This window comes from Stenella coeruleoalba (assembly GCF_951394435.1).
Source record: "Stenella coeruleoalba genome assembly, chromosome: 1".
Lineage (NCBI taxonomy): Eukaryota > Metazoa > Chordata > Mammalia > Artiodactyla > Delphinidae > Stenella > Stenella coeruleoalba.
The window spans coordinates 22,477,905-22,505,820 of NC_137169.1; the positions used below are offsets into that span (position 1 = coordinate 22,477,905).

At 38.5% G+C, this 27,916-nt stretch overlaps 1 protein-coding gene across 14 annotated transcripts in view; it reads left to right on the forward strand.

Annotated features, from left to right (window-relative positions):
* Positions 1 to 27,916, forward strand: part of EPB41 (erythrocyte membrane protein band 4.1) — a 205,130-nt gene that overhangs the window by 66,195 nt on the left and 111,019 nt on the right. For 13 of the 14 annotated variants that reach the window (XM_079913023.1, XM_079913024.1, XM_079913018.1 and 10 more), the window contains exons 2-4: positions 13,283 to 13,757; positions 17,501 to 17,713; positions 20,916 to 21,020. In XM_079913023.1, the coding sequence (XP_079769149.1) occupies positions 13,283 to 13,757; positions 17,501 to 17,713; positions 20,916 to 21,020 (793 nt within the window). The remainder of the gene's footprint in view (positions 1 to 13,282; positions 13,758 to 17,500; positions 17,714 to 20,915; positions 21,021 to 27,916) is intronic. The other variant, XM_079913022.1, reaches the window with a different exon arrangement.

The window sequence follows — 27,916 nt, forward strand, 5'->3', positions numbered from 1 at the left end:
ACTTTTCTATTCCTGCCTTCCCCCAGCCCCTGGTAACCACTATTCTACTTGTTCTCTCCATGAATTTGACTACTATAGGTACCTAATATAAGTGGAATCATATAATAGTCATCCTTTTGTGTCTGCCTTATTTTACTTAGAATAATGTTTTCAAGGTTCATCCATGTCATACTAGTATATATCAGAATTTCATTCTTTTTTAAGGCTGAATAATACTCCATTGCATATATACACCACATTTTATCCCTTCATCTTACTCTTGCCTTTATATTTAGATAACTATATAGTTTCTCCCTTCAGTCTCATTATCCTCCTGAAAAAAAAAATCCTCACTTCTTTTGGTGGATTATCTAAAGTTATGGTTTCTACAGAATGGCCATCATCAAAAAATCTAGAAACAATAAATGCTGGAGAGGGTGTAGAGAAAAGGGAACCCTCTTGCACTGTTGGTGCGAATGTAAATTGGTACAGCCACTATGGAGAACAGTATGGAGGTTCCTTAAAAAACTAAAAATAGAACTACCATATGACCCAGCAATCCCACTCCGGGCATATACCCTGAGAAAACCATAATTCAAAAAGAGTCATGCACCTACACTTTCTTTCCAAGGGTCAGAGCAAAGAGCCAGAGGTACTTACTATTCCTCTTGGTATTTGTCCCCAAGTGGCTTGCATATTCCCAGAGATTTCTGGAAAACACTGTAATTTTAGAATATGTTTTTTTTTAATATTAGTAATATACTCTTTTTTTTTTTGCGGTACGCGGGCTTCTCACTGTTGTGGCCTCTCCCGTTGCGGAGCACAGGCTCCGGAGGCGCAGGCTCAGCGGCCATGGCTCACGGGCCCAGCCGCTCCGCAGCATGTGGGATCCTCCCGGACCAGGGCACGAACCCGTGTCCCCTGCATCGGCAGGCGGACTCTCAACCACTGCGCCACCAGAGAAGCCCAGGAATGCTATTTTTAAAATTTCATCATATATTCCTATAATCTCCCTGCTGTTCATGACTGTGTCTTTAATACTTTCCTCATGTTTTCTAAAAATTTATGATTGTGTAGAGAAAATTTCACTGCCATATCCCCAGAGCCTAGAAAAGAATCTGGCACTTGATATATATATGTGAAATGTAACGAATGAACTTCACTTTCTAGAATTGCCTTATCCTTACAAGTTCTATATGCTTGTAGAATCCTTGACCATGCAATCATGCCTTACTTTTGTTTAAGTGTTTAAAAAATGTGTTTATTATAAGCTTACATATTTGACTATGACCTACCTCTTTTCTCAGTATAAAAACTTTGTGGGGAATTCCCTGGCAGTCCAGTGGTTAGGACTCTGCAGTTTCACTGCAAGGGACCGAGGTTCCATCCCTGGTTGGGGAAGTAGGATCCCACAAGCCGCCTGCATTGGGCGGCCAAGAAACAACCCACAAAAAAACCCCCACCAACTTTGTGAAATCATTATTTTCTGCCAAGTTTCCTGATACAGTCATGTCACCAATAAATTATTCTTTATTGCTTAGAATGAAATACACAATAATAGGACACATCCTTTTTGAGAGACAAAAATGTCATCAAGCATAGTCAACAATTTTATTGAATGCTTTTAGCAAATAGTAGGTTATTTGAAATAGTCCATCATTAACTGAATCTTGTTTCTGTGCCAAACAGTGTGAGAAAGCATTTTATCTTCTGGTAGACTGTAGTATATTTTTCACATTTAACAATAGTGGGAGACAACCACAGCCTATTTTCCAGTCTTCACAATGTCTGCTAATGCAACCCATGATCCAATGTTAATTTCTATTCATATTTATACTCTAATCGGATGTTAATCATTATACCATAGTTTTCTGGTTAAAGTGAAATTTACTAGTATAATAAATCTTAGGGAATTTCTTGAGTTTAAAATTAGTAAGTATTGGGCTTCCCTGGTGGCGCAGTGCTTGAGAGTCCGCCTGCCGATGCAGGGGACACGGGTTCGTGCCCCGGTCCGGGAGGATCCCACGTGCCGTGGAGCGGCTGGGCCCGTGGGCCATGGCCGCTGGGCCTGCGCAGCCTGTGCTACGCAGCGGGGGAGGCCGCGGCAGTGGGAGGCCCGCGTACCGCAAAAAAAGAAAAAAAAAAAAAAAAAAAAAAATTAGTAAGTATTGTTAGATTGAATTGGCTCTAAGATAATAAAATAAAATTGGCTCTAAGATAATAAAATAGAAACAAGAGTGTAAGAAAAGTTCCATAGGCTTAGCTAAACTCCCTGGGTAGCTAGAAATTTTCAGGTTTTATTTGTATTTACCTTGAGATTTTTGATGCTGTTAAATAGTTCTCCTCCTTTTCTGTTACATATTCAGACTAAACTGTTCCTTTGTTTTTGGTTTTCCAAAAGAGTTTATATGAATACAATACTTTATGTGAATAACAGCATTAAAGCTTTTGATCTCTACTTGTAAAGAAAGAGAATGGTCATTATGGTGTGATTTATCTGAAGGTCACTTATCTAACAGTCTCAGCTAGTTACAATGTAATGGGAACCTGGAAGTGGCTTATATTTGAAGAGCTAAAATAGATTTCACAAAACCCACGTATTAAATTATTCCAGTGAATAATGTGAAGCATTAGTCTTTCTCTTTCTTTGCACTTCTTTTATTTTAGACACAATTTTAACACACTTGGCAATTTGTCTTCCTAGTCAATGGTAGATTAACAAACAGCAGATTAGAAAAGGAGATGTTGGAAGCTACTCATTGGCAGACCATCTTGACATCAGCAAGAAATATAAGCTAATTCTGCAGATGAACAAACAGGAAAACTATTAAAGGCAGATACACACACACACACACACACAACCCCCGCAGTACTCAGGAATCCATGTGGTAGAGCTCACCATCCTTATAGACTTTAAAATAGCCCTTGAGGACATTAGCGCTGCATAGTAATTGAGATTCATAATGATGACTAAGTCAATAAAGGTTTAATATGTTCTATAGGTTTTTTAAATGAATCAAGTTTAGCCATATTCAGAATGGCTAAACTAACACATTTTGACAATTAAAGAGAGTAAAACTCAGTTCTGTGGGAAATGAATGTTTTGGTCTCACATCTTCCTCAGTGATGCCTATTAATCACGGGGATAGTGCATTCTTCTGGGAGGGCCCAGGCGGTATACTTTCAGAGTATGTCTAGACATCGTCTAAGTCCAAGCTTGAATTCTGTAGAGAAGTAGAGAGCATACAGTGTTTTGGTCTTCTTAGAAGGAGATGAGTAAGAGTTTGTTTATTTAAAAATACCTTGAATGAGTTGATTCAATCGTGTTAGTCACCATGGAAATGACTTAAATTAAAAATCAAGTTATTGAAAACAGCATGTTCATGCTGAGTGACATTCCTGATTCACTCAGTATGGCAAGTATTCTTTAATAGTCCACATAAGGAGTAGTTTAAGGTCCAAAACATTTTGGGAGGATGAAGGGAGAATCACAAAGAAGCTCTTTTGTGTATTTTAAACTACCATTTGTATATTTTACATAGATGGTTATCCTGTTTTTCTAGAAGTGCTAATTAGCATACTTAAATTGAGTTACGATGGAAAGACACTTTCCTGCATTTTGAGGAGATTGATTTTACTGGGAAACAAACTATTTTCTAGTTAATTTTCTGAGACTTCAATACTTGAACACTTGTTTCTTTCTGTCTGAAGGAATGTTACTGGATTCTGTTTTCTGATTAGAGAAGTAAAATGGCCTTTTATCCTTTTTTCCCCCCTTATTCTCCTAACCCAAATGGTAACTGACTTTATACTACAGCCTTTTAAAAAATAACCCAATTGCATCACTATTCTAATGTCCCTTTTATTTTCTTCCTTACCTTCCTTCCTATCTGTAAAATCTTAGCATTGCATGGAACCTCAGAGGTCACTTAATGCAAGGACCCACTTAATGGAAGAACCCTTTCTCTGGCATCCATGACAAATGGTCATTCAGCTTCTGACTGAATATTTCCAGTGATAATAAACTCGCCGTTCCCAAGAAGATCATTAAATTATTAGATATCTCGAATTATTAGGAATTTCTTCCTTTTATTTTGAAATGAAAACTGTGTCTTTGTAATTTCCACTGACTAATCTGAGTTTTGCTCTTAGGAATCACATAGAATGTGGCAGCTCTTGAAATTTGTGAGGGCAACAATCACTTCCCTGTTCTCTGTTCTCTTTTTCTAGGTTAAGCATCCTAATACCTTTCAATTATTTACCTTATGACATGGTTTCAAATTCCATCATTATGTTATATCTCTTCTTTGGACAGATTCTGGTTTCTTTAAAACAGGGGTCCCCAAACCGCCAGGCTGTGGACCGATTGCAGTCCCCGTCCTGTTAGGAACCGGGCTGCACAGCAGGAGGTGAGTGGTGGGCAAGAGAGGGAAGCTTCATCTGCCGCTCCCCATCGCTCCCCATCACTCGCATTACTGCCTGAACCATATCCTCCCACCCTCCACCCCACCACCACCCCACCCCCACCTCGTCTGTGGAAAAATTGTCCACGAAACCGGCCCCTGGTGCCAAAAAGGTTGGGGACCGCTGCTTTAAAATAAACTGCCCAGAGCTGAATATAAGATTTAAAATGTAATATAACTAATGAGAACTGAGCGATTGTTACTTTCCATGATCTTCTGGATGGAGAGTGTAGCCCAGGAGGTCAGGGACTATGTTTGTCTTTCTCACTGTTGTAGCCCTACTGCTTACCATATTGCCTAGAACACTGTAACATTCTCAGAAAATACATGTTGAAGAGTCAAATGAGTGCTTTGGTCACTATAAGTCTAGAAATGCTGCTAAAGATTGTTAGCTGTTTTAGAATTTTATCTCTGTTGGAGTGTGTTCACTCAAGACCTTAACATTCTTTTCTTATGAACTGTTGTCAAATTGAATAACATCCATCCTGTATATGTATAATTGATATGGTTAAACCTAAGTTATTCTTTTTCCTTATATTTATCCATTTACTGAACAAATATTTATTGAATATCTACAGTGTTCTGTGCTAGATACTAGGTTCTGTGCTAGGTAGCAGCACAAGTTCAGTTCTAAGTACTAGGTATACCATGGAAGGGAAAACAGTCCTTCTGTCATGGATATTGCAGTGAGGTTGGAGGTGGTGGATTGGGGAAGACAGACACTGACAGGTAAACAACAAGTATGTTCATATACATTGAGAGAAGTACTGTGAAGGAAATAAATAGGTACTGGGTAGAGAACTGGGGAAGGGACTTATGGGGAGACTTATGTAGATATTAGGGCAGTCAAGGAAGGTTGTTTTGAGGAGGAATTATTCAAGCTGAATCTTGAGGTATAAGAAGAAACCAGCCTTATTGCAGGGGGTGGGGGTGTATTCCAGTCCAAGGAAATGGCATGCACAAATGACTTAAGCCAGGAGAGCACTTGGCTAGTATGACTATAGGATAGAGGCTAGGAGGAAAGTGGAACAAGGTGAGGGTGTTGAGAGCGTACAAGGAGAAGTGAAAGAGGCTTGCACAAACATGGTAGTGGTATAGAAGGTGAAAAGTAGACTGATTCTAATTCTATTTTGGAGGTTATAGGATTAACAGATGGGTTTGATTGGGAAGCGAAATGGAGAAGGCTGAGCCAAGGATGACAGGTTTCTGGTTAGAGCTACTAGATGGTATGATTAAGCCAGTTAATGGGATAGGAAAAAGAGAATCAAGAGTTTAATTTTGGACATGTATTGAGATGCCTGTTAGGTATCCGTCTCTCTTCCCTTCTCTTTTCTACTTTGGTTCTATTGCTAGACCTCTTTTACTAAGCCATTTATCAGAGTGGATCAAGGAAGTATGTTATAAAAATACCTTTGGGCTCAGACATGAAATTGACTGTGTTATTGAGAAACATGCTAATGAGAATAAGCTAGAGAAACTAAGGGCAACAGTAGCTCTTAAACCTTGGTTGCAAGGCTTTTCAAGTTTCTCTGCCCAGTATTGGTTTCAGCTTCCCTAGGGATTCCCATTGTGAATTTATTCACTGATAACCTGAATTTACCCAGTGGTTTGTTGAGTTTCTCTCTGCTTCTAGTCTGTCCTGCCTTCACTTTGTTTACCCACTTCCCTGTTTAAAAACCTTCAGTGGTTCTCCACTGCCTTCAGGATAAAGTCTGATTATTTAGCATGATATTCAAGTCCTTTCATAATCTGTTTTCTTTGCCTGTCTTTCCCTGTCTCCCCATTCCATCTTCACACACACTCCATGGGAAGAGAAATATGTACATGAATTGGGGACTTGAAATTGGTGGGAATAGAGGTGGTCTTGGCCAGATTGAAAGCCTGTCCATAAATTCTTAACAGATAGGAGTTTCCTCTCCCCCTCCCCCTCCTCCTTTTTGAAGTGTAGTTAATTTACAATATTGTGTTAGTTTCAGGTGTACAGCAAAGTGATTCAGTTATATATATATATATTTTTTCTTCAGCTTATTTTCCATTATAGGTTATTAAAAGATATTGAACATAGTTCCCTGTGTTATACAGTAAATCCTTCTTGCTTATCTATTTTTTTGTATAGTAATTTGTATCTGTTAATCCAGTACTCTTAATTTATCCCTCTCTCACTTCCCTTTTACCCCTTTGGTAAACATAAGTTTGTTTTCTTTGTCCGTGGGTCTGTTTCTGTTTTGTATATAGGCTTATTTGTATTATTTTTTAGATTCCACATATAAGTGATATAATATTTGTCTTTCTCTGTCTGACTTACTTCCCTTAGTATGATATTCTCTAGGACCATCCATGTTGCTGCAATATTTCATTCTTTTAATGGCTGAGTAATAGTCCATTGTATATTTATACCACATCTTCTTAAACCAATTGTCTCTTGATGGGCATTTGTGTTGTTTCCATGTCTTGGCTATTGTAAATAATGCTGCTATGAACATTAGGGTACATGTATCTTTTCAAATTAGAGTTTCTGTCTTTTCTGGATAGATGCCCAGGGGTGGAATTGCTGGATCATATGGTAGCTCTATTTTTAGTTTTTTAAGGAACATCTATACTGTTTTCCATAGTGGCTGCACCAATTTACATTCCCACCAACAGTGTAGGAGGGTTCCAGATAGGGTTTTCTTTAGCAGAGAACAGTGGGGTAGAAATACCAAGATTTGGAAAGACAGACACTATACTGGGAATTTACAATAGAATCACCAGCTTGTAGTATATTAATAGTTTCATTAAAACATGGGCTTACTTCTATGATCTGAGGCAAAAATTTTAACCTCCCAGAACGTGTTTATTGATATTTATCTGGGAAATGAAAACACCTGCCTTATAGAATGGTTCTAAGATAACATGGTAAAGTGTGTAGAATAATGTATGGTGTTTAGTAGGTACTTAGTAAAAGTAGCTACTATTATTATTATTTCAGTTAGAATTAATTTTAAATGGCAACTAATCTAACCTTATTTCCTTCTACTTCCCTTTTGTAGCCCTATATCACCCAGTCTGGACTACTTGCTAATTCTTGAATAGCTACAGTATTATACTAATGCCAGTTCAGTCCCTTATCTGGAATTTCATTTGTCCTTTACACTTTAGGTTGTTTTGTATTGACATCTTATACTCATCCTTCAAAGCATAACTTAAAAAGCGACCTTTCCACATGGCCTTTTGTGATCACTCTAGTTGAAAGTACTTACTTTGTACTTCTCTAGTGCTTAACTGGTTCCACTCATGAGGCCCTGTCTGATTAAGCACCAGGTACTACCTTGTGTTTTAGTAATTTGTATATATGTCTTATCTCCTTAAGAACTGTATATTATCCTTTTTGGGTCCCTCTCAAATAGCAGAGCCAAAACCTTATACATGATTAGCACCCAGTAAACACTGATAGATGTTCAGTGAGCTAATTTGAGGAGTATTACCAATAATTAAATTATTAAATTTTATCCCTAAATGGTGATTGTAAGGGAAATTTTCTTAGTGGTGCCAAACTGTAGTGGGTTTTTTTTTTTTTTTTTTTTTTGCGGTATGCGGGCCTCTCACTGTCGTGGCCTCTCCCGTTGCGGAGCACAGGCTCCGGACGCGCAGGCTCAGCGGCCATGGCTCACGGGCCCAGCCGCTCCGCGGCATGTGGGATCTTCCCGGACCGGGGCACGAACCCGTGTCCCCTGCATCGGCAGGCGGATTCTCAACCACAGCACCAACAGGGAAGCCCGTAGTGTTTTGTTTTTTTTTTAACCAAGTTTTCCACTTAAACATTAGTGGATAACTGACCATAGTAATGTTAGAAAGAGATACAAAAAAGTTGAAAGATATCATCTGGCCCTTGCAATCTGCTCAGTATCAGGTTTTTAAAGCTCTGATTTGCCTGAAGTCAACAGATGTACACTGTTAAAACAAATGTATCTTTGATACCAGATGGGGTATAATTCCTAGGGTTTGGAGGATTAGGATTGAGATGGAATGGGAACTCATCACTTTGTCTTCATGGCTGTGCTGATTTTTTTTTTTTTAAATCAGAAGACCTCTTTCTGACATTAAGTAAATAGATACCTCCTTTTGGATTTTGGATCCAGAATGAAAAATAGTCTCATTTACAAAGGAAGGGCCTGTTTGTAGAGCATTTATCCTGTCTTTGCTGCTTGACTTCTTTGTGCCTTTTTTTCTGGTTACCCATCCTATCTTTTGTAAGGTGGAGAACTTGGCTGTATGTGTAACAGATTTGTCAGGATGAGTTTATTTGAGCTTTTAGTAAATGGCCCATAGGATTTTTTTCTTTTTGCTATTTATTTTTCGTTTATTTCTGATCAGTCTCAGAGTTAACTGGGGATACTTGCCTGATTTATCAGTTTCATTTTTTATATCCCCCATCCACCCCACTTCCTTTTGCTCTTGTGACTCTTACTAAATGCATTGCTACCCATGTGTGCATGGCTGGAAAGAACATACGTGAAAACTGCCCTTAATAATTCATTTTTATCTGTTTTTCCTTGCATAGACTGAATTGTAGCATCTCTGCTGAATCTGCATTGTCTTATTTCCTGGTTGTTTTCTTGCATTTATATTACCTGAGGTTGGTTTCTATATGTTCTGGGAGAATTTGTTTGCCCTTCTGCTTGTTCCTTATATTGTGTTCTCATCTCTTTTTCACTTGTATTCAGCTTGTTTTTTACATATGTCCAGGTATGTGGCAAAATGTATTGGTTTTGCACTGATAGATGTTATTCTTTAATTCTTAATTCATATGACTGGATCATTCCTTCCTAAATGTGGCAAAGAGAGCGTATCAATAGAGATACACAGAAACTGACTAGGCAAAGACAACTTGAAATTGCCACAGATCTGTGGTTAAAAATTTCAATTAACTTTTGATTAAGCACCAAACGAGTTCTAAAAAAACGTTAATCGTCAGCTTCCACATTTAATAATATGTTGCATTCTTTGCTTCATTCATTTTTTAAAAATTTATTTTATTTATTATTGTTATTAAAACTTTTGGCTGTGTTGGGTCTTTGTTGCTGTGTGCGGGCTTTCTCTAGTTGTGGTGAGCGGGGGCTACCCTTTGTTGCAGTGCGTGGGCTTCTGACTGCAGTGGCTTCTCTTGTTGCGGAGCATGGGATCTAGGTGCACAGGCCTCAGTAGGTGTGGCACGCAGGCTCAGTAGTTGTGGCTCTTGGGCTCTAGAGCGCAGGCTCAGTAGTTGTGACCCATGGGCTTAGTTGCTCCACAGCATGTGGGATCTTCCCAGACCAGGGCTCAAACCCGTGTCCCCTGAATTGACAGACGGATTCTTAACCACTGAGCCACCAGGGAAGCCCATGCTTCATTCATTAATTCAGCAAGCATTTGTTGAGCATTTGTGTGTCAAGTATTTCTCACTGTTCATATTCCACTTTCTGAAAGTAGCTTTTTGCCATCTTTGTTTCTCAGGCATTTTGAGTATGTTTCCAAAGAAATAATGATTTTCTCTGCCTTGCTACTCAAAGTGTGGTCAGTGGGCCGGCAGCAGTGGCAACATCCGGGAGCTTGTTAGAAATGCAGAGTCTCAGGCCCCATTCCAGACGTGCAGAATAAGAATCTATATTTTAACAAGATTACTGGGTGGGGCTTCCCTGGTGGCGCAGTGGTTGAGAATCCGCCTGCCAATGCAGGGGACATGGGTTCAAGCCCTGGTCTGGGAAGATCCCACATGCTGCGGAGCAGGTAGCCCCATGAGCCACAATTACTGAGCCTGCGCGGCGTCTGGAGCCTGTGCTCTGCAGCAAGAGAGGCTGCAATAGTGAGAGGCCCGCGCACCGCGATGAGGAGTGGCCCCCCACTTGCCACAACTAGAGAAAGCCCTCGCACAGAAACGAAGACCCAACACAGCCATAAATAAATAAATAAGTATTAAAAAAAAATGATTACTGGGTGATTCGATGCACATTAAAATTTAGCAAGCATACAGATTGTTACCATCTGTGTGTGTGTATTTTTTAAACAACTGAGTACTCATTCAGCTACTTTCTTAGAGATGACACCCTTTCATGTGAAAGCAATTATAGGAATATCCTTAGAAGATCTTTTTTCTTTTTTCAATGATAAGAAAATATTGAAAACACAAGAAAAATACTCTTTATTTACTGAAAGGTACAAGTACAAGATTGTTAGAAGTAAGGTTGGAGTGATTTTCGTATCTGCTAAAATGTTCCCAAATGATTTGTAATTTTTTTATGGATCTTTATGAGACCTTGTTGTAAAGTCTCTTGTATAGGAAAATTTTAATATAGAAATGGTTTCTGTGTCTTTTCAGGAAGGTGAATAATAAAGTCATATCCGAAATCCATGGAAAATAGTGCTCAGTTCTCAGCCTGTCTTCTGTTTATTTTTGCAAAGGAAGTATGAAGTAAATTGGTGCTCTCAAATCAAATCATTACTCTTTTAGAATAGCTGGTGGTTTGATATCCAAGTTTTCTTTCTGGGTCAAGTTTGAGTACTTAGAGATTAAAGAAAAAGAATTTTGGAAAAATCAATTGCCTACTCCTAATATAAGGAGGAATTGAAAACAAGCTTATTTCTTTTAAGTACAAGTGTACCTCACTCAAGGGTATCAAATTCAGAATGTGTATTGGTTGGTAAATGTTTAAGTGATGTTATAAAGACTGAATTGTATATTTTATTAGCGCAGAATAATTTTGATGGCTTAATAGATGAGACTAGAAAATATGCTTTTGTAAATATTTTTATTGCTTAAAATATTTTTAATGCTCAAAATAAAATAATTTAAGTAGATCATCAGTAAGAGCTCACATAAAGGCTTTTCCTTTTATTAATATACCTTTATTTATTTCAATACCACTTATAGTGGTTTGTCACCTACTAGCAGTGTGACCTTGGGCCAATTACTTTCTGAGTTTCAGTTTCCTCAACTATGAGGTTAAGCAATTCCTCTTTCCCTTTCAGGGTTGTTGAAAGGCTTAATTTAAATAATGTAGATAATATCCCTTACCCGGGGCCTGACACGGAAATAGCTCTCAGTACCATTAACTTCCTTCCGTTGTTTTCACTGTTTTGTTCCATTTACACATAATTATTTAGATTTCACTCATATCGTAAATAACAGTTCTCTTAAATTTTCTTTCATTATACTGGTTAAAGTTGAATCAAGAATATAAACTCCATGATGACAGAGACCTTATTTGTTTTGTTTTGTTTACTGTTGTATCCCAGGCACCTAGCATAGGACCTATGCATTTGAAGTAAATTTACTCGAATAATTTAGAGAACACCTTTGCAGTTTTTATTTGTCAGGTATATTCAATTGAAATTAATTTATTCAACAGACTTTTATTAATACGTATAATGTGCCAGGGACCATTCTGTCCTCATGGAACTTACATTTTAGCTGGGGGAATGGAAGACAATAAACCAGTATACAAAAAAGTTAACATATTCGTAAATAATAATAAGTACAGTAGGTGCTGTGAGGCCATCTGGAGGAGTAAGGGCCATTATTTTAGATAGGGTGTGTATGGGAGGGCTTTCTAAAGAGGTGACATCTGAGCAGAGGTAGTAATGAGGAGAGGGCCATCTTTCAAATATCTAGCAGAAGAACATCATAGGCTGAGAGAACAGCAAGTGTAAAGGGCCTGAGGAAGGAATGAGCTAAATATGGTTCATTAATTCGGATTGTTAACATCCAAATGAAATTACTTCATCTAAATAGTATGGAGCAGAAGCAGAGACAATGTAAATGCTGCTTTTTGAGTGGAGTACTTTTAGGTATAGCAGTGAATCAAAGTGTAAGGCCATCAGTAGTCAAATTGCTCAAAAGTTCCCTTGTGTGTTGGTTATCCTTTAGTAAACTAGGTGTGACATTGCTCTTTGCCATTATTATGTGGCTTAACTAATAATACTGGGATTTTTGAGATCAGGAGGCTAGAAACCAACAAGTTTGAAATATGTGAGGTCTACAGCCTGCCTTCTCCTCTCTTATACTTGAATCAACATTTGCTTTCTAAATTTTTCTTCTCTATTTTGTTTCTTTTTCTCTATTATTTCTCTGGTTTCCTCTGTTGTAATAGTTCACTGCTACTCTTAAAAATGATGAGCATTCAAAATCATACTTGTCAGAAGGAAGAAAGGTCTTAAAGAACTTAAAGTTGTTTTCTTCTGCAAGAGGCTGTAATTTACTGTTGTAACACGAAAACCTAAGGAATTCTTTTGTGATTATTTTAACTGTATACTTGTCATTGCTGTTGTCAAGTCTGATAACAAATGAACAGAATTCTACATTTCTGTTCTTAATATGAAGTCTATGCATTCTGAGAAATATAAAGAAATAGAATAATAAAGAGTTGGGGAACCTTTTAATCCCATTATCTCTTGGGGTATAGAGAATTTTGCATATAATTCCTGCAAATCTAGCACCTGAAGACTGATACCCTCAAAGGACAGTGTATAAATAACATCTTTTTTTTTAGGAAGGATAAAAATGTATTTGCTATGTCCAGTTCTGAGCTTTGAATTTAAAATATGATACATTTCACTAAGGTGGCTTCAGAGGGTACTATTTTAAGCTAGTTTCTCTATGTCATAACTTTAGCAAGTCAAGGCATTAATAATTTATCCAGGATGTATAGGTAAGATATTTTTGTGCTTTAATGGAAAGTCTTATGTTTAATGGACTGGAGTACTGTCTGTTGCTGATTAAATACCTAAAAATATTAATTCTTGCACACTTAACCCAAGTGAGGGTTTTGCCTTCAGTAATGTGTTTTGCTTCTAAGAGCTCCCCTTTTCCATCTTCTTTTTAATAGCAACGTCATGACAACAGAGAAGAGTTTAGTGGCTGAGGCTGAAAATCCACAGCAGCAACAACAGAAGGAAGAGGGTGAGGGAGCCACAAACTCGGGTCAACAGGAAACTCAGCTGGAAGAGGCTCCTCAAGCAGCAGCCGAGGGAGATAATCAGTGTGAGCAGAAGCTGAAAACATCCAATGGAGACACTCCAACACATGAAGATTTGACCAAGAACAAGGAGCGGACATCAGAAAACAGGGGCCTGTCACGGCTGTTCTCCTCCTTTCTCAAAAGGCCTAAATCTCAGGTCTCTGAGGAGGAAGGCAAAGAAGTAGAGTCAGCGAAAGAGAAAGGTGAAGGTCATCAAGAGATAGAATTTGGAGCCAGTCTTGACGAAGAGATCATTTTAAAGGCCCCGATTGCAGCTCCTGAGCCTGAGCTCAAAACAGACCCATCCTTGGATCTTCATTCATTAAGCAGTGCAGAAACACAGGTAAGGGTGTGCGAATGTGTGGGAGGTGAAGGGAGGTTATACACTTTACTTTTCATTTAAGAACATTTGGTTTTATTTCTTACTAGCCAGTTGTTAGTGATAAGTAACATGATGCTTCAGAGTTTCTGCTCTAAAGAAATTCATGTAGTCAGTGGTAACTTGATTTTTAGAAAGATACTTACACGGCATAAATCAAAGAAAAGAAAATAAAAGAAATGTATCAAATGAGTTTACATTTTGCTATTATAATGCAAAAAGTCCAGGATTTTTAATGAGGCGGGGGCGCGAAGAAAGTGAAGTGGTTTAGAGTTTATTTTGGTGGAATTATTAGAAATGGGGTAATTTATCAGCAAACATGGTCCTTTTATGGAAGTCTTTATAAAAGTCATGAGATAGATTCAGACCACCCAGAGGTGTGTGATAAGTTTGAACCGTGTCTGCCTTATCTTTGTCATTTTCTCCAACTAGGTCATATTCCCACAGAGTGTAGGATATAGATGAGGAAAGTTAACTCTTTATATCACCTTTGTAATACACAGGAGTTGGGTGGAGCCTTAATTGTGTCACAGTGTAAACTAAATATGAGTTGTGAATGTGGTCATCTGTCCAAAAATCATGAGAAAATATTAGTACTGTAACTCAAACTATTTTCTAGGAATCCCATTTATTTTCAGGCCTACTGAACTACAAATTAAGAGTTATTTTCAAAATCTTTTTTTTTCTGAAGCATGTGGGCATTATCTGCATTGTATAAAATGTAAGTCCTATATGTTTCTATTATAGGTCTCAGGTTTAGGCTATACAGTTTCATTAGACTTAAAAAATATGTATTTCTAGAATGATTACTTATACATCAAAAGTGCTAAGAGTAGAGTTTAGGATAAAGTTGTTATTGTGTACTTGCTATAGTGAAACAAGGTTGGAAACAAAATTTTATTTATAGTATAATAGTTAAGAATGGAGGCTATGGAATCAGACTAGAGGGTTCAGGTGTAGAGAAGTGACACTTTTGCTTTATCAGTTTTCTCCTCTGTACAATGAGGATAATAATGTTCACCTTATTTGGCCATTATGAGGATTAAAAGAGATAAACGTGTAAAGCTCTTAAGACATTGCCTGACATATTATAAGCACTCAATAAATGCTAGTTATTATTACTTAGTCAATAAACATGAACAGTAAAGGCAGAGAAGCTACATACCTTAATGTCATTAATTTAATTTAATTTTAGGAGTACCAAAAGAGTTAAATTACATTATCTTTCAGGAAGTCTGGTACTTTCAAGAGGTTCTTAATTGCTTTTTTTCTCCTTTGCTTTATGTATGGAAAAATCCATATCTTGTTTTAATTAGCATTTGAATCAGGGCTAGTCTGTTTTGTCTAAAGATCATAACATTTGTACTGAAGTTGAAACAGATGACAAAGTTAATTTTAGATTTAACTAAAATCCCATTCATTGATTTCATAGTAGAATTTCATTTGAGTGGTCCTTTTCTATACCAGATTTTTTAAAAGTGAGTTTGCATTGTAGGACTGCACCAACCTTCATCTAGGGTACCTTGGATTTTTTGGAAGCCATGTGTCATTTTTTAATACTTATTTATTTACTCAACAAATTTACTGAAAACCTGCTGTGTGTGCCAGGCCCTAAGCTGGACATACATTGGTAAATAAAAATTATAATATGGCAAAGAGGTTTAAGATCATGAATTCTGGAGTCAAAGTGGTATGTGACTTACTGACTGTATGATCCTAGGCAAATTAACTTCTCTGGCCTCAGTTTCTTATTTGTCAAGGGGGGATAATAATAGTACCCTCCCCATAGGGTTAAATGAGTTCATGTAAGTAATGCTTTTAGAACAGTAAATGACCCATTGTAATTTCTATATAAATGTTTGTTATTATTTTCATTATTATTATTAAATATTATTATTATTGAACAAACATCCCTACTCTTGATAACTTTATAGTCTAATGGAAGAGACAAAAAAAGTTGTAAATACAAATTAATTATGTATTGTAATAAATGTTATGAAGGCAATAAACAGGGTACTAACATGAAGAATACTAGTAGAGTGGGGATAGGCCAGGTAGGATAGCCAGTGAAGGCCTTAATGAAGAGGTAACATTTAAGAGGGTCATGAAGGAGGGTAAGGAGACTTGTAGACACCTCCAATATCTAATGCAGGAGGAGCAGGAGCCAAATAATTAAATCCTTTTTCCTAAATGTCAACTACGGTTTTTTTTTTGCGGTTCGCAGGCCTGGCCTCTCACTGTCGCGGCCTGTCCCGTTGCGGAGCACAGGCTCCGGACGCGCAGGCGCAGCGGCCATGGCTCACGGGCCCAGCCGCTCCGCGGCATGTGGGATCTTCCCGGACCGGGGCACGAACCCGTGTCCCCTGCATCGGCAGGCGGCCTCTCAACCACTGTGCCACCAGGGAAGCCCCCTATATTTCTTTTGAATAGTTGATATTTAATCAATGCTTGTAAAGTAGTACTTTCTTTTTACCAGCATCATAATGAAGTTTTTCTTTTCTTTAACCTTTGAAAATAAAAAACTCTAAAGTGTTTTTGAAATCTGTACTACGTGTTTACTTTTGTCATTCATACTATGAAAGCAAAAGCTTATTTTACTCTGTTTTTTTGGTTTTTTTTTTTTTTTGCGGTATGCAGGCCGCTCACTGTTGTGGCCTCTCCCGTTGAGGAGCACAGGCTCCAGACGCGCAGGCCCAGCGGCCATGGCTCACAGGCCCAGCTGCTCCGCGGCATGTGGGATCTTCCCGGACCGGGGCACGAACCCGTGTCCGCCGCATCGGCAGGCGGACTCTCAACCACTGCGCCACCAGGGAAGCCCCAACTACGTATTTTTTTGAAAGAAAAGAATTAGTGAGGTTTAGTTAAGAACCTTTCAGCAATTTTATTGTGATGAAAGTAAGTGTATGCAAAATGTCTCACTTACCTGTATTGCTTTGGGATGACTTAATGATTGCCCTAGGACATCCAGATTTCAATCTGTCTCTTGCTTCTTTGAATCTTCTTTGCATTTATTATGGTTGATACCTGGTAAAAATGAGTTAATTGGTATTTACAGTTGTTAACCTACTATACATTTGTTGCCTTATGCTCTGAAAAGATCCCAAGAACCCCTCTTAGCCATTCAAAAAAATTTATGGGTTTATTTTGTTTTTGGGCCGCGCCTCGAGGCCTGTGGGATCTTAGTTCCCCGACCAGGGACTGAACCTGGGCCCTTGGCAGTGAGAGCGTGGAGTCTTAACCACCGGGCCACCAGGGAATTCCCCATTCATAAAATTTAGATTGCATGAAAAATCACAACTCGTTTTGCAATTCATAAGGCTACCTCGCTAAAATTGAGGAGCATGGGGCAAAGATGTTTAAGTTTTAATAGGTTTTAATAATAGGCAATGGTATAGTCAGGGAGAAAATATAGTGCTGAGAGCAACAGATTGCTGTCCTCTGGTTTACCTGAAACCTTCATTTATTGATTTGAAAGATGGGATTTTACCTTCTATCATAAAGTTTTGAGAATAGCAGAGTCTGTGGATCTTTTGGGAGATCATAATATCTTTTACAGAAAAATAATCTTAATATCACTTGTATTTGTTTTAACAGTTTTTCTTCTTCAGTTAGTGCTTTTATTGGTAGCAATATTATAGGCAAAAGTGTATACTGCATGTTTTGTGAAATGTCTTTGTTACTGACTTGGTGATGTCATGGGTATGTAGCCTGCTCAGGAAGAACACAGAGAAGATCCTGATTTTCAGACTGAGGAAGGAGGAGGACTGGAAGACTGCTCTAAAACAGAAGTAAAAGAAGAAAGTCCTGAGTCAGTAGCAGAAAGAGAATTAAAAGCTTCCCAGAAATCGATCAGAAGACACAGAAACATGCATTGCAAGGTTTCTTTGTTGGATGACACAGTTTATGAATGTGTTGTGGAGGTGAGCGCATTTCAATCTCAAGTGGTTAGAACTCTTACAAATTGTTTCATGTAGGGTTGGGTAAGTGGTGCCGTGGCCTAAGACCCAGTATAATGAATATTTCTATGGACTGAAATATTAATAGTGATTTTCTGGAGGTGAAGGTGTGGAAGGATTATGAGTGAGTCTTATTTTCTTCTCCAGCTTTTTCTATATCTGCCAAATCTTGTGAATTGAGCATGTGTTACTTTTATAATCCAAAATAATTTTGTTTAAGAAAAAAATTGGTTTGTTATTTATAGAGTGATCTTCCATGACTAGATTTCCCAGGATAGCCTCAATTTCTAGGTCTAGCAGTACCCATAATTGTATTTATCAAAAAAAAAAATTTACTATCTGTTCATTTCTGCTCTCCCAGATCTAAACCTTAATGAGCTTTATTTAATGTATTTCTTTAGCTCCATGAGATAGTATATAAAAAACTTAAATTAAGTAATCCCATTTATTAAAATTCTCTATTATTTCCAGAAAGAATAAATAATTGAATCAAGATTGAATAAAAATGTCAGAGTTGTTCCAGTTATTCTTTTGCTTCTTCAAGACAAGTTAAAAGTCCTTAAAAATCTATCAGCTTTTTTTTTTTTTTTTTTTTTGCGGTACGCGGGCCTCTCACTGCTGTGGCCTCTCCCGTTGCGGAGGCTCAGCGGCCATGGCCCACGGGCCCAGCCGCTCCGCGGCATGTGGGATCCTCCCAGACCGGGGCACGAACCTGCGTCCCCTGCATCGGCAGGTGAACTCTCAACCGCTGCACCACCAGAGAAGCCCTATCAGCTATTTTTTTAACTAGAGCAGTAATTGCCAATTACGATATGCTTGATAAAAAGCAATTGTGATGATTACTAATAATAGCCTTTTGATAAAACATATAATTCACATATGCTTGTATCTTAGGTGTGTAAAAAATTATTTTGAAATTGAATTATTTATATGCAAATATATCAAAACACAAATAAGTAGTCTAAAATATTATGCTGTGTTTATTAATAGGAATTCTCTCTCCAAGTTTTGAAATAGAAATCAAGAAAAATACACTGTTGCACTTTTAAAATAGTTACTACACCTGGTAACTGGAGAAGACCTAGGGTCTGCTCTTGCTGCTTCTCACCACTAGCTAGTCTAGAGATGGGGAAAGCTATTCCACACTCATTCTTCCCATTCAGACCAAAATCTAGATATGGGTCCCTTATATCTGAAACATTTGGGGGCAGATGTGTTTCAGAATTCAGAATATTTTGGGTTTTAGAATTCAGAATATTTTGGGTTTTAGAAAAGCAACAAGTACGTATTCTGCAAATTTCATAATATTCCCAGCAGAGTGTGTAGCAGTAGGTACATTATCAAACACATTATTTCTATGGTAAAATATATGAAGATTCACTCTAAGTTGGATAAATAAAGATAAAATATAGCCCATAACAGTTCAGGTCAGAATTTGCCTTCAGATGAGCTTTGAACAAAAACAAAATAAACAAGCCCAACCTTTTACTTTTTAGAACTTCTGAATTTTGGAATTATAAATAAGGGAGTAGGGACCTGTATGTGAAGAATTCCCTAATCATCTCTGTCATGTAGAGTGAAAACATAGAAGGGAGAAAATGAAGAAAATGATATAATGTAGATGGGATAAGTCTATAAATGAGTTAACATCTATGTGAATTACTAATAGTCATTAAAAATAGCTCAGCTCAGACATGTCTCTCGAAGGACATGTCATGTATATGTGCCAAAAAAATGATTTCTAATTTTTTGGAAGTTTTTTTTTTTTTTTTTGGCGGTACGCGGGCCTCTCACTGTTGTGGCCTCTCCTGCTGCGGAGCACAGGCTCCGGACGCGCAGGCTCAGCGGCCACGGCTCACGGGCCCAGCCGCTCCGCAGCATGTGGGATCTTCCCAGACCGGGGCACGAACCCGTGTCCCCTGCATCGGCAGGCGAACTCTCAACCACTGCGCCACCAGGGAAGCCCTTGGAAGTTTTAAAAAATGTATTTCTCAGAAGACATTAGCAAGTTTTATTTTTTTTATTATTTAAAAATGTTTTTATTATTATTTTTAAAAAAATAAACTTATTTATTTATTTTTGGCTGCATTGGGTCTTCATTGCTCCGCGCGGGCTTTCTCTAGCTGCAGCGAGCGGGGGCTGTATTCGTTGCAGTGCGCAGGCTTCTCATTGCTGCACCTTCTCTTGTTGCGGAGCACGGGCTCTAGGCGCGCGGGCTTCAGTAGTTGTGGGGTGCAGGCTTAGTAGTTGTGGCTCACGGGCTTAGTTGCTCCACAGCATGTGGGATCTTCCCGGACTGGGTCTCGAACCCGTGTGCCCTGCATTGGCAGGTGGATTCTTAACCACTGTGCCACCAGCGAAGTCCAGCATGTTTATTTTTTTTCAGCAATTCCAGTAGTTAGGTAGGGCAGGTATACATTTTCTTATCACTTTACAGATGAGAAAGCTAATGTTCAGAAATTGACTCAGGTTGTTTAGCTAGTAAATGAAAAAGCAGGGACTTTTTCACTCTAAATCTCGGTCCCTAAGTTATGGCATTTCCTCCCTATAAACAGGAATACAAGTCCCCCAAATTGGTAATGGTTTGATTTTCTGGGTAGAGAAACATTAAGAAATGATTTGTAGCACAACTGTAAGAACCACTGCAACAGGTAATGTCTGGAGGGTGTCTAAGATCTTATACTTTATGCATTTTTCTGAAAGAGATTGCAGGGATTTGAGACCTAGCTCATTGTCTTGGGACATTTGGTCTGGGAATGATAGAGAGTCCAATGATTTCCATAGCCACTGTTAATTGTCAGTGTTGACAGCTGATTCAGTTAAGTCAGGTGCTCATGCTGACTGACAGCGACCCATAGCAGGCTTCAGGAAATACACCAAAAATAAAGAATGTAGTGTTTAGGATGGAGGTGGGGGATGCTTGATGGAATTTTGCTTTGACTTGTAGCAGCATTTCCAAGCAACTATAAATGTGTTGCATATTTAAACTGACAAATTAAGAAACAGGATTTTTGTTACTCACTTCGTTCTACTTGCACTGTGCTGCCACCTGAAAGTGTTAGTAACCAAGGATAAAAGAGAAAATTGGAAAGTGACATTTTATGGTATTTCGTGATAAATGCAGGAATAAGAGGAAACCTCAACTAAAGTATGTGTATCTTTGCAGAAACATGCTAAGGGACAAGATTTACTTAAACGAGTATGTGAACACCTCAATCTTTTGGAAGAAGACTACTTTAGTCTAGCCATTTGGGATAATGCAACCTCTAAGGTGAGAAGACTGCTTGTAATATAAGAAACTGACCCCCCAAAATTGTTTTAATTCTTTTACTGCTGTTAAGAATGTATTTATTCCTGCCTCTCCGAGATACAGTGTATGTAGTAAGGAAAGATTGAAGGTAATTAAAAAACAAAACAACACCTCTAATACTACAGTGAAAAACTTTCTGCAGCTGTGAGTTAGAAAGTCCTCCCATGAATCGAGGAAAATACTCTGAAAAGTATTTTATGTTATACAAGCTCAGTGAGATAAAATCGAATGTTTTTATATTGTGTGTGTGTACCCCACTCAGGTTTATGTTAGAATATTTGAGAATACTTGAATTTGGCATATAAATGAAGTCACTGAGTACCAGTACCTGCTTGTTTAATGTAACTGTTATAATTTTTCTATGAACCAAGTATACTTAAATTGCTGGGAGCTGGCTCATCTAAAGGCATTCAGCAGAGGAAATTATTTCATCTTGCAGTTGAGCTTCCAGTGCTCACATTGGTAAAAACCTTCCAGTTGCTTTGAAAACTTTTTGCTATTGTTGGTGTCATCCATACTCTGTCGTATCAGCAAATTTTATTTCCTTATAGTAGTTTTCACTATCCTATTTATTTTTTAATGAGAAAATATTAAATTGCTTTATTTATATTCATTGATATATTTCTGTATAAAGTGATGTTAAAAGTGCCCAATATAAAGGCTGAATTTGATTGTACAGCAAACAACAAATCTGGCTGTGTTAAAAAGGGCTTTATTGTCCCCCTTAGATAAAATATTTCTGGGAAAAAAAGTTGATGTCTCTGAATCATAATCTAGTTTCAACTTCTCTGATTGTTTATAAGAACCCCTTCTGGGGAAGTCAGTGGACAAGTGAATCCTGGGAAACATAGGGCTTATCATATTTGGGGCATCTGGAAGGTCTGATGGGCCAGGTTCTTACAGGATATGGTTGGGGTAATGGGCTGTTCTATATTTTCTGCTTCTAAATTCATCATGGCTAACTTTCAGCTCTCGGAAATATGTCAAAGCAGAGTTTTCCTTTGGGTTAAAATGAAGGTCTTTAGCTGATTCAGGTAGAACAAGTAGAACATAGAAGGGAAAGCAGGAACTTCATTTGCACATGGCCCAAGTAAATCCTGTACAAAAATGAGTTTGGAGAAGACTTCCTTAGCATTGTCAGGTTAAAGGGACAATACAGTAGCAAAAGCCATTGTGATGGTGACAGTCCTTCTTCAATATGCTATCTCTTTGAGTCATACTTCTCCAGTCTGGATGAGTTGCTCTCTCTGTCTTGTATATAGTTGACCCAGGTATTTCCCATCACCATTATCCTGGAGATTTGTTGTACATCTCTCCTGTGATGTTTCTCTTGTTTCCCCTTTATCTTAGCATTTTCTGGTATTTGATAGAGCACTCCTTCTGAGAAATTACATATGGGATGTAATCTTTTTGAGACATTACATGTTTGAAAATGTGTTTATTGTACTGTAGAATTTGGCTGTTAGTTTGGTTGGGTATAGAATTTTAGGCTTGAAATGATTTGCCTTCATAATTTTGAAGGCATTGCTCCATTGTCTTCTAGCTTTTAATGTTGGCTATTGAGAAGGTCAAAGCCATTCTGATTTGTGATGCTTTGTATGATCTCCCCTCTCTCTTGCCCTGTGTAGAATTAGGCTAGTAGAATCTTTTACTCTCCTTCCTTCCCTCCCTCCCTCCCTCCCTCCCTCCCACCCTCCCTCCCTCCCTCCCTCCCTCCCTCCCTCCCTCCTTCTCTTCTTTTTCTCTCTTTCTTTAGTGTTCTGAGATTCACAGTGATGCATCTTTTTAAAAAAATTTATTTATTCATTTATTTAATTTTTTGGCTGCATTGGGTCTTTGCTGCTGCACGCAGGTTTTCTCTGGCTGCTGAGAGCGGGGGCTGCTCTTTGTTGTGGTGCACAGGCCTCTCATTGTGGTGGCTTCTCTTGTTGCAGAGCACAGGCTCTAGGCGTGCGGGCTTCAGTAGTTGCAGCACATGGGCTCAGTAGTTGCAGCTCGCAGGCTCTAGAGCACAGGCTCAGTAGTTGTGGCTCACAGGCTTAGCTGCTCCACAGCATATGGGATCTTCCTGGACCAGGGCTCGAACCCCTGTCCCCTGTATCGGCAGGCGGATTCTCAACCACTGCGCCACCAGGGAAGCCCCCAGGGAAGGCCCCCAAAACTTCTTATCTTTTTGAACAAGGAACTGTTCCAGGTGCCTTTTATAGTCTTCCAGGGAATTGAAATTTTTTCCACTAAGAGAATTTTGTAAAGACCTAAATAAATGGAAATCCGAAGGTGCAATGTCTGGTGAATATGGTGGATGAATCAGAACTTCCCAGCCAAGCTGTAACAGTTTTTGCCTGGTCATCAAAGAAACATGCGGTCTTGCATTATCCTGATGGAAGATTATGCATTTTCTGTTGACTAATTCTGGATGCTTTTTGTCGAGTGCTGCTTTCAGTTGGTCTAATTGGGAGCAGTACTTGTTGGAATTAATTGTTTGGTTTTCCGGAAGGAGCTCCTAATAGAGAACTCCCTTCCAATCCCGCCATATACACAATATTCCCTTCTTTGGGTGAAGACCAGCCTTTGGTGTGGTTGTTGGTGGTTCATTTCACTTGCTCCACGATCTCTTCCTTTCCATATTATTGTACAGTGTCCACTTTTCATCGCCCATCACAATTTGTTTTAAAAACAGAACGTTTTCATTACATTTAAGTAGAGAATTGCATGTGGAAATATGGTCAAGAGGGGTTTTTTTTGCTTAACTTATGTGGAACCCAAACATCAAAGTGATTAACATAACCAAGTTGGTGCAAATGATTTTCAGTGCTTGATTTGAATATTTTGAGTATGTCAGCTGTCTCCCTCGTGGTATAGCGTTGATTGTTCTCAGTTAATGTCTCGATTTGTTCGCTATCAACTTCAACTGGTCTACCAGCCCATGGAGCATCGTCCAGCAAGAAACCTCTAGCATGAAACTACTTTTGACACATTCGGTCAGTCACAGAACCTTCTCCATACACTGCACAAATCTTTTTTTGCGTTTCAGTTGCATTTTTACCTCTCTTGAAATAATAAAGCATAATATGCCGAAAATGTTGCTTTTTTTCCTTCCATTTTCAATATTAAAATGTCATACAAAAATTCACCAATTTTGATAAGTCTTTTTTTAAATGCATGTTGATACGACAGCTGTCACATATAATCTAACAAAATTGTTTCAAATGAAGTTGAAGACAACTAAGTGCTACCAGAGCCATCTTAACGGAAAAAACAAAATGAACCTTTTGGCTAACCCAATAGTTGCTTCCTAGATTTTATTCCTGCTTGGAATAAGTTATTTATGAATGAATCAAGGATTTTTTTCTGGAGGATTCCAGAATCCCACTTTGTTTCCCCTTCCAGTCACTACCGCCAGCCCCCAACAATCAGTACTCCTACCTCAGGCCCTGTCAAAAGTAACAGATGTCTTCCTGACATCTATCACCATCAATTAGTTTTGCCTGTTTTTAAACTTTACGTAAGCGAAACCATACAGTATGTGCTCTTAGGTCTGGCTTCTTTTGTTTTGTTTAACATCATGTTTTTGAGTATCATCCATGTTGTGGCGAGTAGCAGTAGTTCATCCATTCTTGCTGCTGTATAATAGTTCATTGTTTGACTACACCACACGTTATGCATTCTACTGTTGATGGACATTTGGCTTGTTTACAGTTTGTGGCTTTTATGAATGCTGCTCCTGGGAACATTCTCATACATGTCTTTTAGTGCATATCTTGTCATATTCATTTCCGTTGGATTCCCAGAAGTGAAATTGCTGGGTTGTGGATGACACATATATGATCAGCTTTAGTAGATACTATCAGTTTTCCAAAGTGGTGCTACCAGTTCACACTCCCACCAGCACTAAGGGTTGCAGCTGTGCCACAGTCTCACCAGCACTTGGTATAACTCACTGCAGTTTGATTTCTGCTCTTACCACTCTGCTGAACTGCCCTTGCCAAGATAAATCTGACAGTTTTCATCTTCATGTTCCTTGTCCATTTTGCAGCATTGACGAGCTTGCCTATCCATCCTTGAAATGTTCTATTCCTTTGGATTCTGTGATACCAGTCTCTCCTGTTTTCCTCCTACCACTTGGTCACTTCTTCTCAGTTTACTTCTCAGCTCTTTATCCTCTCTTCATCCCTTAACTGTAAATGTTCCCCAAGGTTTATCTTTAGTTTCTTTCTTTTAACTCTATTATATGCTCCCTGGATTATTTTTATCTACTTTCATGGCTTCATTTGCCACCTATATGGGGCAAGTGCCCAAATTTATATCTCTGGTTAAAATCACTCTTCTGAGTGCCAGACCTGCTTATCCAGCTATCTACTGAAATATTCTACTTGGATTTCCAAAGACACCTTGAATGTGTATCTATATAAATATACCATAATTTATTTATTCTATTGTTGATGGACATTTGGGTTGTTTTCAGTTTTTTGCTATTGTTTTCTTCTTCATGAAAATTTATTCCTTTTCCTACATTTTCTGTTTCAGTGAATAGTACCACATCTACCCAGTTGCCCAAGCCAGCAACTTAGGAACTTTTGTTTACTACTATACTTTACACCTCTCATCATCAGCCCACCCTATTTACTCAGTCACAAATCCTGACTATTATCATTCTCAACAACAGCTTCTTATTTGGTCTCCCTGTCTACCTCAAATTTGTGTCACTCTTATTTTAAATCCTTCAGTGATTCTCCCTTGCCTGTAACTTGATGAAGTCCAAGTTTCTTAGCATGGAATACTATGGCCTCTATGATCTGGCCCTTACTGTTCTTTTTCATTTTACATCTCTCCTCTTCACTTCTGTGCTCCAGCTTTGCTGAACTACATTCAGCAACTCAGATGTATCATGTTCTCTTTATATACCCTGTGCCTTTCTAATTACTTCCACTTCTTTTTTTGCCTGGCTAACTCTTATTTGTTCTTCAACCCTAAATTAGATCTCCCAAACATTCTTTTTTTTTTTACCTTTTTTTTCCCCAAAAACATTCTTTTGAGAAACATTTCCTAACTGCCTCTAAGAAAAGACAAATTGTTCACTACTCAGCTCTTCCTTTAGACTGACAGCTCCTTGAGGACAAGCACGATTTTTATTTTTATTTTTATTTTTTTTGTGCGGTACGCGGACCTCTCACTGTTGTGGCCTCTCCCGTTGCGGAGCATAGGCTCCGGACGCGCAGGCTCAGCAACCATGGCTCACGGGCCCAGCCGCTCCGCAGCATGTGGGATCGTCCCGGACCGGGGCACGAACCCGTGTCCCCTGCATCGGCAGGCGGACTCTCAACCACTGCGCCACCAGGGAAGCCCCTACGAGCACTATTTTTAAATCCTTTTTTGTAACTTTGGTGCCTAGCACGTGGAGGCATTCCTAAATACTTGTTGGCTAAATAAAATGCTCTGAATTGAATAATTTAAATTGAGCATAAAGTACCTATTGTTATGCACACTGATTTTTTATTGTCTTGTACACACTTTTTGATTTTGACTTTGATTTGGAGGTCTAGATACTGAAGAAATAATACTTTGTTCTCTAAGGTACCTTATACCTTGGAGTCCCATGTGATTGGCACAAATCTGGATTTGCCCCCTCTATGTCAGATTGGTGGGAATTCTAGCCTTAGAGTCATAGAATGGCTCATGCAATCCCTGTAAGAAACTTGTCAGCTTCAGGCTACTTTGGGAGATTTCTCTTAAAAATAGGGAAAATATGGAGTCACCTCACTCTGTAGGGGAAGTGTTCATTCCACAGTGATAGAAAGTAGTCTTTGTTAAGAGTTCTGGATTGCAAGGTTCTCAGAGGTTCCACAAAACTTATCAGTTGGCGCTTTTAAAGTCCTCTTTTGCCTTTGGACCTATAACAACTTAAAGTTCTTTAATCTTAATGAGAGAGGAAGGAGAAACACCCAGGTTACCCCCTGCCCTTTCTGACAGGACTTAAGCAAGTATGTACTTAGTTTTTATACTTTAGAATAATTTTGTATTAAGTGATATTTTTAAAAACATACATTTCTTAATCATCTGTGTTAATTGCAGGGGCAGGGAAGAGAAAAGGAAACTTGTCCTCACTCTTTGCTTATTATCTGTTGTGGTGACTATCTTTATATAATGGTTAGTGTAATATATAATCAAATGTAAGATTGTGGTGTTCAGGCCCACTCCTTGGGTAGGGCAAATGGGATGGTCATCTTGAACTTTGCCCTTGTTGGTACAGGGTGAGGAGTAATCCCCCCTTACTCTTCTTTTCTAAATACGACTAAAATTCAATTTTAAACATTTTGGAAGGGGGAATGGGGTGGGGGGATTGGGAGCAGGCATGAAAGGGGCTCCTGGGGTGCTGGTAATGTTATACTTATATGTTCACTTTGATAATTTATTGATCTATACATATGTTTTATGTACTTTTCTGTATATGTCTTATGTCAATAAAAATCTTTTAGACAATTCAATTTAGAAATTTCTGTCTTTAAACATTTCTCTAGGAGCCTATGAAAGATGTTAATGGTGAGGCTCTTTTTAAGTGCCATTAGTTTTGCATGGTCCGCTATGGGTTGAGGAACCTTGCCCTTGTGGTGTGCAAATTTTAAGTGGGGTTGGAGAATGGTGAAGGTAGAAATTAGTGTGGGCAAGAGTAGTCAGGAAAAACAAAATAGTTATTCATTCAGTAAACATTAACTGAGCATGAACCATCTACCAGGTGCTGTGCTGACACAGAAAACTTGAATGAGACTGGAGGTCAGAGTTGGAGGGAAAAATAAGATCTAGGTTATAGATCAATAATCCTGGTTATAGATCTCTATTTGTCTTTACAGAATAATAAA